The sequence below is a fragment of the Vitis vinifera genome, chromosome 14 (genome assembly GCF_030704535.1).
Source record: "Vitis vinifera cultivar Pinot Noir 40024 chromosome 14, ASM3070453v1".
Classification (NCBI taxonomy): Eukaryota; Viridiplantae; Streptophyta; class Magnoliopsida; order Vitales; family Vitaceae; genus Vitis; species Vitis vinifera.
The window spans coordinates 28,938,308-28,954,338 of record NC_081818.1 but is presented as its reverse complement, the minus strand read 5'-3'; the positions used below and the strand labels follow the sequence as shown (position 1 = coordinate 28,954,338).

At 35.0% G+C, this 16,031-nt stretch overlaps 1 protein-coding gene across 2 annotated transcripts in view; it reads right to left on the bottom strand.

Moving 5' to 3' along the window:
- Positions 1 to 3,642: 3,642 nt before the first annotated feature.
- The window catches only part of LOC100262888 (inositol hexakisphosphate and diphosphoinositol-pentakisphosphate kinase VIP2), a 34,049-nt gene continuing 21,660 nt past the window's right edge, over positions 3,643 to 16,031 (bottom strand). For both annotated transcript variants that reach the window (XM_010662706.3, XM_002282191.5), the window contains exons 16-31: positions 14,827 to 14,908; positions 13,635 to 13,793; positions 13,354 to 13,396; positions 12,034 to 12,116; positions 11,566 to 11,628; positions 11,415 to 11,489; positions 10,420 to 10,542; positions 9,799 to 10,040; positions 9,422 to 9,466; positions 7,621 to 7,687; positions 7,061 to 7,132; positions 5,538 to 5,791; positions 5,396 to 5,453; positions 5,079 to 5,246; positions 4,726 to 4,800; positions 3,643 to 4,188 (exon numbers count right to left, since the gene is read on the bottom strand). In XM_010662706.3, coding sequence (XP_010661008.1) covers positions 3,925 to 4,188; positions 4,726 to 4,800; positions 5,079 to 5,246; positions 5,396 to 5,453; positions 5,538 to 5,791; positions 7,061 to 7,132; positions 7,621 to 7,687; positions 9,422 to 9,466; positions 9,799 to 10,040; positions 10,420 to 10,542; positions 11,415 to 11,489; positions 11,566 to 11,628; positions 12,034 to 12,116; positions 13,354 to 13,396; positions 13,635 to 13,793; positions 14,827 to 14,908 — 1,873 coding nt within the window. In that variant the 3' untranslated portion in view covers positions 3,643 to 3,924. The remainder of the gene's footprint in view (positions 4,189 to 4,725; positions 4,801 to 5,078; positions 5,247 to 5,395; positions 5,454 to 5,537; positions 5,792 to 7,060; positions 7,133 to 7,620; positions 7,688 to 9,421; positions 9,467 to 9,798; positions 10,041 to 10,419; positions 10,543 to 11,414; positions 11,490 to 11,565; positions 11,629 to 12,033; positions 12,117 to 13,353; positions 13,397 to 13,634; positions 13,794 to 14,826; positions 14,909 to 16,031) is intronic.

Sequence of the window (16,031 nt, the reverse complement as noted above, 5' to 3'; positions counted from 1 at the left end):
CGCCGTTTCATGAAACACAGTCGTCATCTCCTCTTCAATAATTCGATCTGTAACGTCTGTTGGACGTGTCTCATTTTCCTTCTGTGGACTTTTGACACGTGACGGCGTCAGCTTTTTCATATCCGTTACCATTGTTCAACCCTCCATGACAAAATAGAAAATTTGATTTCAACACTTGAAAGTATTTGTCAAACTAAAATGAATAAATTATTATTATTTTTAAAATAAAAATATAATATAATATAAAATTTATTTTAAATATTAAAAAATAGTATATATTTTAATTTATACCACAAAAAAATATAAATATATATTAAAATAACATGATAAATAATAAAATATGAAATTTTATAATATAAATTGACTAAATCTAGGTTGGAGATATGGTGAAGAGAGATAAACTTAGTAAGGATGGCAAGAGGAGGAAAAAGACTTTTAGCATAAGAGTGTGTTGGTAGAATATAGAGGAGACAAACTTGATGTTGCCAGTTACCACTCGCCTCCACCTTCTTCTGTCGGGTGAGTTTGATATATAAGCATTCTCACCGCATTAGGGTGACCAAACCCCTCGGTTGTTTTACCTACAATGGATACTTACCTACCGTCCTTCATAATCTTCCCCCTCAATAATTTGGTTTTATATTATCAAACCACACTTCTCCTTACACTCCCCATATTGCAACATTGAATCAATCATGCATGTATGCATGTGTGTATATATATTGGGTACTTGTTCCACTCTACCCCTAATGGGAAGGGTCGGATTATAGAACAGGTATAGGAATTTCTAATACTTGCCCTATTTGGTCTCGTCCTGTTTAAATTTTGAACAAGGATAAGAAAAAATATAAATAAAAAAGACGAGGATAGGATGATGATAACTCATTTCGAATCCATCTCGTTGTCATTCATAAATTCAAATATAACTCAGATTTTTTTTTAGCGTGATGTTATACTTCAAAATCTCAAAAAAAAAAAAGTGATAATTTATTTTAAAATATTTACGACTGTTCGATATATTAAAAAATATTAGGAAAAGATGATTAAAATTTAAAAATTAGATGACATGAGCACTTACGAAGAATCGCATAAACATCATCTATGAATAAGTTATAACAAATGTGAAACATTAGGAATAATATGTGATTCATTTATGTGATGTTGAATTCGAAATATGGAAAAAAAATTCTATCAAAACGAAAAGTGATATTTGATTAGATTAGAAAAGATCAGGACAGGACGTGAAGGGAACATATCCTCCTTCCCACCTTGGTCGTGGTGGCTACCTTTATATCTTCTTTAATAAAAATTATATTACGTGTCCCTTTTCCATCTCCTTTACCAAAATCATATTAGATTGCAGGTAGAAAATAATTTTTTTTATTTTTATTTTTTTATTTCTTATTTAATTTAAAGTTAAAGCAACTACACATGTAATTAACAAAATTTGCAGATTTCGTGTTTGAAAAAGACATTACAGCTAAAATAATACTATTTTCCCAGGCTTTCCTGGATTTGGAATGTGGGATTTGTGCTAGTCCAACAACTCATTTGAAAGTAAAAGATTGGAAATTTTCCCATGAGCTTCATTGAAGGGTTCTTCTTGTGGTTGCCCTTAATTTTTTCACACAAGTCATTGACTTTGTAAGGGAAATTAAAGACACTGTAAAGCAGAAATAAATATGCCTTTGGATATATTTTCTATGCAAGATGTTTTACTTTTATATTTATTTATTTATTTTTTACAAAATATTTTTTTTATTTAAAAATTTCTAATTTTAAAAATATATCCAAACGGGCAAGTAGTCCCAATTGTAATTATATTTTTCTTTCACATAAGAGACCATAAAATCCAACCTAACAGTCATTCCAATAATGCAAGCTTTCTTCAGCAAACCAAGGTGGAAAGAAAAAGCTTGGAAAAGAAAGGAAAAAAAGGATCAAATTCAAAAAGACTGAATTCTCAAAATCAGTGCTTAGTGGAGGCTGCTTTACAAAGGCTCTTAACATCAACAAACACCAGCCAGTACCTACTTGCCAGCCAGCATTCTCGTCTCTCTATTATGACTTTTTTGCTTTCTCACTGCCATGAAAATGGAGAGAAAAAAAAAAAGAAAACAAAACAGAGACCCTTTATCAAGCTGAAGACAATCTTCAGGAGGGCCCACGTGGATATCAATCAATGAAAGGCTATTATCATTTGCTTTGATTTTCAGTAGGAGCCCATATGGAATTTGGCTTTGTAGGACTAGGACTGGGTTTTGTGGACCCAACAAGAGCTTTCTGGTCTTGAATAGCAATGGCAGACGTGGAAGCCACAATTTGTACACTGCAGGGATCCACGTTAAATGATGTTTCTGAAGTTTTTTTTGTCTTGTGACCATGTAAGTTTGGCGGGGACCACCTGTATATTGTTTCTATGTGAATTCTCGAAAGTGAAATATGCTCGTCCAGAAAACAGTGACACGCCTTTTTTTTTTTATTCTTTTGTTTCTTCACGTGAGAGGAAGAGGGACTTCAATTTATTTGTGATGGAAACAGTGAATAGATATAGATAGGATGGAATAAAAGCCATTTAAGTAGATGAGATATGAGTATCCATCAGGACCGAGATATCCCATCTCACTTATGTTTTTCAATCATATTTTTATTCCAGTGAAGAACTAACAAAAAAATTATTAATTTCATTCTATCCTATTCGGCCCAGGGTGGTAATTCCTTTTATTTTGGTTAATAAATATAACTTGAACATGTTACATGTGGGTGTGAAAGAACATTCAATGGAATTCATCAGTAGAAAAAAGACGCTCTTTGAGCGATTATTATTATTATTATTGTTGTTGGTATGAAAGGTGGTGGGTGAGATGATTCCATTCTTGTGAATATTACGACAAATGACAATAAATGAGTGTAACGTTTTCCCTCAAGAAGAGGGGCAATTAGAGAAAGCAACTTGATATATTTGATAGGGCAGAGCAAGAGAAAGCAGGGTGATCTTGTACTAGGATAAAGATGGAATTGAATTTGAGGCAACTGATTTGCCCATCTAGTGTTCAAGTCACCGGCCTACGAGTAATGTCCGATCTTAGCTTGGATTTTTTGGGTGAAAGCAATTATCAAATGTTGGAAACATGTGGCAGTGGGACAAGGGAGCAGTTATGAAAAGGTGAATTGAAGCTAAAGGCACTGTCGTTGCTCACACCAAAAATTTTGCCTCAAGTTTTTGCTTCTTGCTAGGGAGCTGTCTGTTTTGTAAAAGGTGCCAGAAGGACATGGGAAGGAACACAACATATCACACAAGATTTGACAGCTACATTTAGTTTCAATTCCTCATAGGTTCCTACTTCTGATACTGATGGTTTTGCTGAAGCAAAATGCATATTACCTTTACCTGTGGTCTTCATTTTCGTGCCAATGATCTCCTCGCACCACTGTCAACCCAGCCCTCTGGAAACAATAAAACGCTATACTCGTGTTCAAGACGACTTTTAGAGGCGCATGGGACGTAAGCACTCATTTCCTTGACCAGCATGTATCATGTCTTGTGATCGATTTGGGGGGCCCAGCAATGGAGAATTTTTTGGATCATCCACATGAAGATGTGGGAGTAGACGTTGCAGTCATCACTAGATGAAGAGGTCATTACACTAAAAGAGCATTGTTATTCACATTTTTATGAACATGAATGTTACAAAAAGAACATACGCGAGGTCAAGCTCATTTTCAACTAATATGACTCTATGCAACAACCTTTTTTTTGGTTGAGATTTTTCGGAGTAGAAATTTCCTTAAGGACAGCAGATTTTATACATTGCCAGTGTAATTCTAGCTACCAGTAGTTGCATATATGATAAGATGATCTATGGAACAACCAAAGAATGTGAAAACAAATGGGCTGTGAGAAAAGGGAAGCGAAGGTGGTTACTACTTCCCATTAGCATTTGCATGCTTGTGAAAAGGCCAAAGATTTACCAGGCGCTCCAGCACTGATGCACTTTTGGAGAAGTAGCCTGAGAACCCTTGGGGTGTTGATGGTGGAGGAAAATCTTCAGCTGGCATGGCAAATGGGCGAACCATCTTCTCCATCTTCTCTAACGTGAGATATGATCCAACTTCTTGCAGCCTTTCTGGGCCATTGATTGGCAGCGTGTGTTCCTGATGCAATGAGTTAGCCTCACTATCGTTCTTCTGCTAAGCAAAACAGAAAGCAGATTAGAGTTTGTTAATCAAGTAAAGGTCACTCAAACAAATTAGTACACAGATTTATTGCTTTTCCCAGCATCAAAACATAATTGATAGATATAAGTCAGCTTTCATAAATATTATTAGTTTTGAACCCTAGACCTACAACCACTCCACTCCTGGCCACCCAACTCATCTCCATTCCTTCACCACCTAAGCCAACAAGGCCCAGGAACAAGAAAAGATATCCATCGGTTATATGTGCTTGGACAGTTTGTATATGAACAACCCCATGCCAAAGAAGTTCCTGATTGATTGCGCAATAAAACAGTGTTCAATAAGCAGATTTAAAGAACTAGTGTACTTCTATAAATTTTTTACAGTAAGTTAAAACTAGAAACCATTGCATGAATCCAGGAGTCGGTGTATGTTATGGGGCACGTTCCAAAAATTTACAATGAATGATGGGATGAACATCATAAGCTTCATCTATTCGGTAAACTTTCAATAACTACTTCTGTTCTTTTAATTGAACATGTTTACCTCTAAGGGGGATAGATCTGCACCACGACTAAAAGTCATCTCTATGCGGAATCTTTTCGGGTCTTCCAGAGCTACCTGCAGTTCAATTTCAAAAACTCAAGGTATTAGCAAAATAACTTTATTTATACATAAATATTAGAAGAAAAAATTACTTTCTAAAGAGTGTGTGTATCTAACTGAAACCCATGTTCAAAAGGTACCAAACACTATGAAGAGTTGGTATTAACAGACTGATAATCAGCATAAACATGCTCCTTCCCTACTAATTTTGATTCATCTCCAATCTTTAAAAGCTTCAAAAGTTAAAAAATTTGAAACATGGAACATAGATTGACATCAACAATGATACCAACCTCTGTGTTCTCAAACATCCTCAACACGAGATAACTCATATAGTCAAGCTCCTTAGTTCTATACAATCGCTCCAAAGCATTATCGCAAACAAGGCTATCCTCACCAAGAAGAGAATCATCCAAGTTACAGTAGCGGAGAACATTCATTAGGGAATGGATGTGTGATTCCTGTTATCACAAAAAAAAAAAAAAAAAGATTCCAACTTAAATTTAATAAAATTACCACATGCAAATAAGGAACCAAAAAATGAACAGAAGAAAAGAAAACCAGTGGTTTTTATTTTCACATATATTCATTAGAATTGTATGAAACTCACTGATGTAAAATAGAGGCGTGTGCGCACATGGCGTTCTGGTGTCTTCACATTTGCATACCTGATTGAAAATAACAAGGAAATCTTAATATAAATAATTGAGGTGTACAGGACTAAGACAAACTTAAGTGGTTCATGTATTCACTTGGGATCCAAACGGTATTGGGGCTCTTTGTCATCATCGTCATCTTGATCCATTGACTTTTCACTTGTGGTACTAGATCTTCTTGTGTCTTCATTCTTATTGTGAGGCTTTGAATGGTAATCTGCATCTTCCTTTCCAGATTTAGCAGACACTGAATCTTGGTCTTGATTACTCTTTAATTCAGCAACACTGATAGCTTCTTCACGAGTGTTCCTCAGATCAATTAAAATTTTACCCAACAAACGACGTGCAATCTGAGTTTCAACAAATATTAATTAGGTACAAGTAATTAATATGAATATTTAGTTGGTGCTACAAATAGAATTCCAGTTACAAGATTAAGCCAGAGATTGTATAAGGATTTTAGACATGAAAAAATACATCACATTGTAAAAGGATTTCAAGAAAATTTGTGCGCACCTAATTACGAAAACTGGTTAACCATGTTGATGAAATCACAGATAGTTGTCTACCAACAGTAACTGGATGTTGCTTTTAGACATATCATACATTTCTAACTGTTGTACTTGTACCCACACTTGTTTAGACCTAAATGCACACAGACCCATACATAAACCCATGTTTTGTCTGATAAAGCTTCATATTGCCTTTCAAGATAGTTGCTCCCCTGAAATGACTAAATGGGCTATTGGCTATGTCTATGTCCACTTACCTCTTGCACATGGGCACTAAGATCAATCCCTTTCTTGTGGACTTACAAGCTGCTCTATTTCGATTTTCACCCATACATTCTTATTAGAAACAACATATTCATTGCATTGAATGGTAAATACAAAGAAGGATGAGCAATAGGATTTATTTATGCACCTAAATAATGAATATATTTGTTCAATTCATTGAACTAATTCCCTAGAAAAAAGAAAGAAAAGAATGGAAAAAATGCATGTAATTTTCAGTGAGACTGTCTAATCTACTCATCTACAATGCTGAGAACATGTTTGAAGAACTTATAACTGAGGGAGCACTTTTTTGTATTTTCCCTCTTCTGGACTAAACCTTTTGATGCCCATTTGTATACATCCTGTGTAATTTGGTGTATAGCTCTTTTCATTAATATATATCTTATGATCACTTACTCAAAAAAAAAAAAAAAAAAATTATGAATCATTAACCCGATGACTGGGCCTTTACACCATTGGTTGCCATACAATTATGATCAAGTTAAAAAAAAAATTAATACATGGTTCACTATGGCAATAAGAAATAGCAACTATATGCAAATGTTCCAATTATTAAATTCATGGTTCCTGACAAATAAAACTAAGGAGTCTTGTATTACAATGATTTTTCTCTAGCATTAGTGTAGAGTATGAATTTACAGAAGAAACTTTTTACATTAAGGGCATCCTCTATTAGCAATTGAAAAGACAAGAAAAAGAAAAAGACCATCCATGGATTAACAAAATCTTAATGTTTGCTGTCCCCAAAAAAGGGTTGATTCATAATTTATTATCACATTGCAGAATGTAACATGAGATGCCATGTTATAAAAAATGGTTTACCTTTGATCCAATCTTCAACTTCTGCTTTGGGTTAATGCCGTACTCATTTGGGATGACACCATCTGCAAGTAACTGCAACAACAAAATGGACAACCCTTAGCCTACAAAAATGGTCACAACCTTTAGCCTACAAAAAGGGTAACTAGATGTAATTTGATGATTGATATGCATTCCTAGGGAAGGTCAATAAATGGGGCTCATTTCCGCTGCAATCGATTTCCTGCAACCCCCATAATTCAGGTTTCTTAATTATATTGTCCACGGTCTTTGATTTGAAATGAAGGATATTTATTATCTTTAATAGTAAGGCACCAAGCAACAAAAGGCAGAATTTAAGGAATGCACAAAAGTAGGTTGCTAAGGAAATGAGTCCCAAAAAGTGCATTGCTATATAGATACAAAGCCTGTATCACTTGATATTATATCAAAACAAAAACAAAAAAAACAAAAACAAAAACAAAAAAAAAAGAAAGAAAAAAAAAACTGTAGAGGAAGAAATGGCATTTATAGAAGGATTTCTTTTCTTTTCTAAATATTGTTGGTGTTGATTCCATTTGTACCTGAGCAACTTTGAAAAGCTCATCCAGATCTTCTAGATTAAGATGTGCATTGTGCAAGAGATCATATCTGTGAATTGGCAGGTCAACAATCAAAAGCACAAGCAATGTTAGCATAGAACATAAAGGACTCATATAAGAGCAAGGAGCTTTTTTGTTAATAGAACACTGTTAATGATTTTTCAATAAGGAAAACCATCAGCTTGATTCTCAATTTCAATACATAATAGAGTGAAGCAACATAAGATAAGTGAAGACAAAAGGACCAAACTGGTTTACACAAAATAAAATAACAATTAAAAAATTTGCCATTGTTGTCACACCATATGTACACCCTTTTTATTCAAGGTAAAATTGTTAAACCCACATGGATGCTTCGTGTACTAGTATGAATATGTATTACTCAAAATGTTTGCCTGTCATCATATGCAAAAACTAATCTCCCTCCCCAAGTGTAAAAACCATCTTGATATGTAATTCCTTTAATAATAAGGTCTATGAAGTTCCACTATCAACTTTCAGTGCTCCATCTACAAGGAAAGTCGAGCAATAAATTCCAAAAAATTGGTACAAACTTGCATGATCTAAGAATCAAAAGTTTGTGCATCAAGAAAAATTAAAGGTGAAGACAGAAAAGAAAATTACGAGTGTGAGTGTTGTTTCAAATTCTCTTACAAGTTGAAATTTGAGTTCCCATCAACAAAATTTAAAGGTTTAGACATTAAGGTTGATCTCAAGGAGCTACTTTGGTTACCGTTAGCAACCATAGGTCGGTCAAGCAAGCGGCATGCTAAAATCAATTGATGCAAATGTATCTGACTGATCATTGATGCAGTGTCATTTAATGGTTATACTCAAAGATGGATAATACTGCCTCATAGTATAACCATTAAATGACACTGCATCAAGGATCAGTCAGTATTTGACCAATATTAGATGTAAAATAACTCCAGTTGCACAGTGTCACACCATATGTAAGGGCAAAGGTCCCTCAAGTTAAAACAAAGTGAGACCAAAATACATCTTTCCAATCTTACGAGTCCAAATGCTTCTCCTTTTCGGTATATATATATAACCAAACACAAACGAACACTGACAGACAAGAATATACAGTGAGGCACCCCAAGACACCCTCCATAATCCCTAAATGAAACCCAGCATAAAGCCAACAACCTCATCCCAGAAAGCACCACTCAAGGGGATTCTAGAAAAACCTCTGGTGCAGTAGCCCAATGTGGAACTAAGCTATCCACTATTTGCTTTGTAGATCTAGGGTTCCAAAACAAAGCAGCACCCCACTCTCGTGAGAGGTCAAATGATATTACAAAAACAAGGTTCCAATTCCCTTAGCCTCATCTTCTTGAAGACAGTCAAGATGAGGATATACTTATCTGACACTCTGTATTGCAAGTATTTGATAAAGACATGCTAGTGCAGATTGTGTTTGTAAGCGAGTATATACTTATCTGACACTACGTATAGCAAGCATTTGATAAGACATACTTGTGCAGATTATGTTTGTAAGTTTGTTTTCAAGAGACCAGCCATTGAGTCTAATATTTCTGGAAAGGGGCAAACTTATGATTATTACAGAGAGAGGGAGAGAGGACTAAGGAGCAACAAACTGTGGAAAGCTAGGAAGGAATATCATACAGACATAATAAGGTCAGTACTTGGAAAATCATGTGGTAACAAAAGATATTCCCATAGTTTACTGCTCAGAACCACCATATTAGTATGATTTGAGATGTAATTACTTTCAGATAATTTGCAACCAATGGTAAAATTCAACTATGTGACTTACTTGCAAGAGTCATAAACATCTGGAATTTGTGTTATATCAAATCGACTGCAAGTAAATACAAAATGTCAGTGAAACAGACAAACTCTCAGGACAATTCTAAAATTCCCAACACTAAAATATGGTTTCAGAAATCTTTCCCATTCTGACCACAAAATCAAAACAAATTTCAGAACTTTCATTGATATACTGGAAATTATATCAAAGAGAAAAATTTATAAACATTGAGTGATAGTTAAAAGTTTGAAACAGCCATTTTTTCTTAAATATCAAAACATTGATTATACCTCAGATAAGGGGAAAAAATTAAAGCAAACAGTTGAGAATCTTGGCTCCTCATACAACCATACTGATACATGTAAAAAATTATAGATGCTTACTCTTTGCGTTCATTGTATAAGTCTCTCTCAAGTTTTCTCCAGCGAGCAAACATCAAAAGGAATCCCTCACTACCACATGGTAATCCAGCAGCAATACGGTCTACATCAATATTGGTCTTACCAAGTGCCTTTGCTTCGTCATATGGAGGAATCACATCATACGAACTTGTCACTGAAAGATTCTCATCTTCATCCTTAGCTAGTAGTCTTACTTGTTCAGTGACCTTCTTAGTCAATTTTACCTATTCAATAGAAATTAAGAAACCAACAATGAGTATCAGAAAGAAGACCTAATTTAGATTTCCCTAGTGAGTCTTCTTTGAACAAGTCAATAAGTCACCAGCCTGTGTATCACAAAATTTTCTACAAGAGAAATCCTAGGTAAAACAAAAGGAGTTTAAGGCTTTGTTTCAATATGATACATAAATGAGTTAAAAAGTGGATGATCGATAAGATGGATTTGTTGACCACATCTTATTTGGAGGGAGTGTGAGTGTGGAGGCAGAATATTGTTTCAACTGAAAGGCTTTGTTTCAGTTTATCATAAGCACAATGTATTGTTTCAAAAAAAGAAATGATAACTAATTCAGCATTTAGTGTTTCACTTAAAAATGCAATTACCAATTTTGGTAGAAGTTCTGAAGCATTAGAAGGCAGTCCACCACCATCAGTCATCCAAGGAACATCAGATGATCCATTGGTATGATTCTTTGCACCAGATGTTATAATCTCATTCAACCGAGCCTATACAAAGGAAAACAAATCATCAGCTGGATCAGGAAATACTATCATGGCATCTATAAGTTCTGAAGATGCTGAAAACTGGAAAAGAAATATCATGCATCAGCAAACCATATTAGTCTGTCTTGTTACTTTTTTTTGTCTCCTGAAATTTCATTAGATATTGGTTCATTAAGTCACCAATTAATTGACCTTCCCAGTATTTTACTGTAAGGACTGAAATTTCATAAAATATAACAATTTGAAATTACTGCACAGTAAGTACCAAAAATGCACTGAATTTACAATTCAAACTTTGAGTGTAATATAGTAAATGCATTCGATTTATGAAATCTTACAATCCACTACCCTGGTATTATGATTCACCTGGGTGATCGGTTTACCCTGCATGTCTTAAGAAGGGCAAGGCCACAAAAGTACTTTTAATTTTACTGCCATAAAAATTTTCATGTTCATAAGTATATTTTAGAAAAAATATATCTTGGTCTTTTAATTCAGGATCTCTAGTATTCTCTCTTCCCAACTACAGTAGCTTCCAAAATGAATTTTACTAAGGAAAGGGAAAAAACTAACTGCTTGACTACTTGCTCACATGAAACCAAATTCCCCCCCCCCCCCCCCATTTTGATAGGCTACTAATAAGAAGCAAAATTGAAAGCAAAAGCAAATACCAAATACTTTAGTGTTATCACTTGGTTACAAGGTACAACAAATTTGGTTACAATCTTTAAGATTTATGTTTACAGATGCACACTCATCAAATTAAATAATTTTACTTCATGGAGGAAACTTAGGGTGATCAAATAAGAATTTTGAATTTGGCAATATAAAATGCAAAACCACCATGCAGAAGACGGTGAAGAAAGAAGATAAACCTTAGCTTCTTCCATCTCAATACTGGCATTGTCAAGTCCATCCAACATAGATGAGTCCTTGCTAACAAGGGAAACCTTAAAAACACAATAAAAACAGTTTATAACTTGGCACCAACAGCTGTTAAAACAGATCTTAGGGAAGGCTACAAACCAGGATTGGCGTTAATTGCCCTTCCAAATCAAGAAGGCCTTTAGCAAATGCTGCCGCTGACATCTGCCAACATATATAAAAAATAAATAATGTAATTGATAAATGAAACAGAAGCCAAGGTCAAATGGTTGTAGTCAGTGTTAGCAAATGCGATTGCCTAGGTCGCCTAGACCACCAGGCAAGGCGGGACAACTAGAAGTAACCTCTTGAAGACCCAGGCTATCGCCTTGTTTTTGCCTTTTGCCTTAGGCTAAAAGGACTCCTATTGCCTTTTGCTTTTGAGAATACTGGTTGTAGTGTGTTTGATTATTTGATAGGAAAATGGTTCTAATATTTGGCAATCCAGTCTACAAAAATTGGACCACAAGCAGGAAAAGTGGATAACAACTATGCCTTCCACTGGCACACTCCAAAGGCTTGGGGGGCAGATGAAACAACCAAGGATTATGCAGATGATTAAGGCTGTACCTGTACACGACCCTCATCTGAGCTGTAAATTTTTAGATCATGACGATAAGTACTATGAAGGCGAAGCAGGCCAGTGCCTTCACCTGCAATTACATACAATAACAATTTAAAAAAAAAAAAAAAAAAATCACCAAGAGAAGCAGAGGAAGACCACAGGTATTAATTCATCCACACAAAAGGATTGGCCCTGCAGACATAAATTTGGTTCATGCAATTTTTCCAATGTCCTAAACCACTAATTATCAAGTGGACACTACTTGCAACAGAACTTCCCAGGCAAGGAATGGCATCCATACAGTCATCTTGCAATGGGTTTGAAAAAAAAACATGGAAACCAAGGCAAACCTTATCACAAGAAACCCTTAAAACTACAAAATTAACTGATCTATACATATACACCCACATTCGTTTTGTATGAAGACGATAAAGATTGGCTTTCCAAATAAAGGTTGAGACAGCACAATGCCATAAAAAGAGTTGTGATACCATATGTAGGAAATGAACCTAAGCATCATTTGTAGGATTGAAGGTCAGCTTGTCTCACACATAACAGAGATGTGGAGTTGTGGGTAGAGAGGGTTCATTCGCTATTGTTGCTCTGAAGCTTAAAAATTGATGATTTCTCACTGGGTGGCCCATGTCAGATGACGATTGGCCACCTCATTGGAGATCATGGAGGTGACATGATTTGATGCTTTCCCAAGGTAGCTGGTGTTGGGTTAGCCATCTAAACAAAGTTATTGATTCTTCTAAACGGTTTGAAAATGAAAAGAGAGCTGGATACCTATAATTCATGGTGGCAAATGAGCAGAGGGGTGCAAGGAAACACAATCACAGGATGAAGATCTCATTAGAAGTTTGATCTGTTCATCCACTTGGAAACCTAAATCAACAAATCAAGAAGCCGATAGGTTGGTCAAAAGAGCATCCATCGTCTCTCTGGTCAACTTTGTTGGGGACATGATTACCCCTTTGAGTTTGGTGGTATGCAGAATTCACATTTCAAAATTTAAATGACAATTTCAAGAAGTTTTCGGTTGATCAAGAACCAGTATGGATTCATGTTTTCCAAGCAAAATCACAGAAAACCTATAATCCAGTTTGTTGCCAGCTAGTGATGGCCTAATAATAGTTCATTGATTCTGATAGCCACGCCCATCTTTAAAGCTAACTATTTACAGGATAGAAAAACAAACAAACTTTTCAAACAATCAGAAATTCCATAATGGGCTATCATAAATGCAAAGGGAAAAATGAAGGAAAAAATAAATAAATAACCATCAAGCTATTGCAAATGCCAGAGGAAAAAGAAAGTATAACCTGGGTACATATTGTTTCGAAAATATCTACCTAGTTCTTCTGCCTGCAAAGAAAAGTAAGGAATAAAAACAAAATAAATAAATGGTAAATGGTTGAAAGACAAGCAGGGATACCCAACATGTATTATTGACAGGAATATCCATCTATAATTTTGTATATATAAGAACACTTGCATAAATATTGGTGTAATTTCCAAAAGTGATATCATCCAAATTCAAGGTTAAAATGCAAATACAAATTAAAATACAGAAAACATCTGGAAGAGTCATTAACATTGGCACCTGCTTTCTGCCAGCATGTGTAAGAACACCACCATATTTAAGAACCATAAGAGCTTCAACAGGCCGTTCTTCTTCACCTTCACCATTACTTTTTGGAACTTTAACCCACTTTAGTGGCTTTAGTTGAACCTTCCGATAAATACCAGAGAAATGTCCCCCCTGGATAGCAAACATTTATGACATCAAGAAAAAGAGAACAAATCCAGGGCAGCTTAACGATGTAGTAAAGGAATGAGGAGGATCTTTTGAATTTTCACATAAAAATGACCTAAAAAGGTCAACTGTTAGGCTCATTATTAACGGTTATCTATAACAGGATCTTATTAACCCTCAAATGATAAAAAATCTATCTTTAATAATGAATCCATTTCTATAACAGTTATCCATAGTCCGTTATGAAGATAGTTGGTGATAGGCTTCCTACAATGAATTTCCACACACACACCAAAAAAACCCATAAAACAGGAATCTTCACTTCTTTAAAACGTGTCTTCAGTTTAATAAGAGTTCTTCAAAACAAGAGGTGTCAAAATACATTATAAATCTTTAATTCAGTAAAATAGAATTCATAGAGAAATCAGTCATTGGAAGGGATACATGAAAGCAAATCCCTAAGGGCTTTCTAAAGTTTTTTTTTTTTTTTCCTTCAGTTGTCCCCCCACCCCCCAAAAAATAGCAGTAATTGTATAAGTTTCATTGCTCATTGGCTCATGAGGCATGGCTCAGGTGGCAAAGGACTGGGAGAGGAGATAGATAGGTTTCAGGTCTGGTTCCATGCAACCCAAAATAAAATAAAAAATAAACAAATTCCTACCAAAAAGGAACATGACCCAAATACCATAAGAAAACCACTCTTGTAACAACCAAAAACGATTGCTTTTCTTTGAAAAAAGGATTGAAGTTTACTGAAAGTTCACCAGATTCATCAGGTTGCAGCAAACTCCTACTCAAATTAAAACCATGACCTGTTATAGAACTTGGAGCAATTCACTGGTTGGAAGAAATAAGAATAAGGTCCCATACTGAATTCTGTTGTGTATGACCAGTTGTCTACTGGAAAAAAGTATCACAGGTAGAAATGTGCAAACAATAAACCACTTATCACTATAGATGAAAATAATAATAGAAAAAAGAAAAAAAAAGGCATGATTTCAAGAAATCACATAATTTCAAGAGAAACTAAACAAGTGACCTCTTCAAGGACTGCTTTAACTTGACGAAGTTTTTCAGCATGCTCAAGATCTTCTGCTTCACTGTCACTTTCTCGACCAGGTCTAAATAATATGAAATTTTGTCATTAGTTCATAATCATTAATGCTATCCTAGCATAAGAGTCAATATGCAAATTAAAAGTGTGTTTGCCATTTTCAGTTACTAACATGAACCAAAAGGGCATAAAAAATGGTGTAGGGGGCTGTTTTGTATTTCAAAATAAAATAGGACCTGGAAGTGGACCCAAAACTTTTAATGCTCTTAAGTTCATGTTGCTTTTACTTCTGAGCTAATGCATACTATATGATCAACGGGGTGCATGGGCACTCTACATTTGACAGAGCAGCTTTCTGTAATGAAAAAAGAGGGGAAAAAAAAATTTGTCCCTAGGCATCAATCAATAGTAATAAGAACAATCTGTCAAAAAAGAAAAATCAAATCAATAGCAATAAGAACAAAGAAAATAATATGATTCCTTCTACCTTGGCAACCTATGAAAGGACTTTTTTTTAGGCAAGTGGTTTTCTAAGCTAGTTACCTACACAAGTAACCTTCATGGGAAACCAAACTCCATCATGCAACTAAGACCTCAGATCTTCAAATGGCAAGACAACCCATGATTGACAACCATGTAAAACATTGAACACATATTAACCTTTAAAAGGAGAAAAAATACAGATTTGGGAATGGCAAACAAGAGCCACTATGAAAGAGCATATACTAGTGTAAGAACTTCCACCTGTTAGTAAATTTAAAAAGGATAAAAAAAAAAGGGTAGCTACAGAAGAACTCAAGATACAATGTCTCCGTGTTTTCCACAATTATTCAATAACCATCCACACTACGTACATGTTGGGTATGTGAAAGATATATAATGTATTTTATTGGTGACTTTTCAAGAATTACATGGATGTAGCCTCTGAAGGAGATGAGTGAGGTTTTTCAGTCTACAAGAACTTCTAGAAAATTGTTTTAAAGCAATTTGATGCTGAATTAATATCATTCAAATTATTATTAGTTTTCTTTTGGGGTCGAAATGGGGGGATGTACAAGCATGTTCCAAAACATTATTGAATTGCTACTATTCTAGCTGCTGCATATGTCATGCTAGATACCAAACCACCTCTTAAAGTATTGGCCAAAGTTCCTACTAGAGTGTATGCATGTACCTCCACATTCATGGCA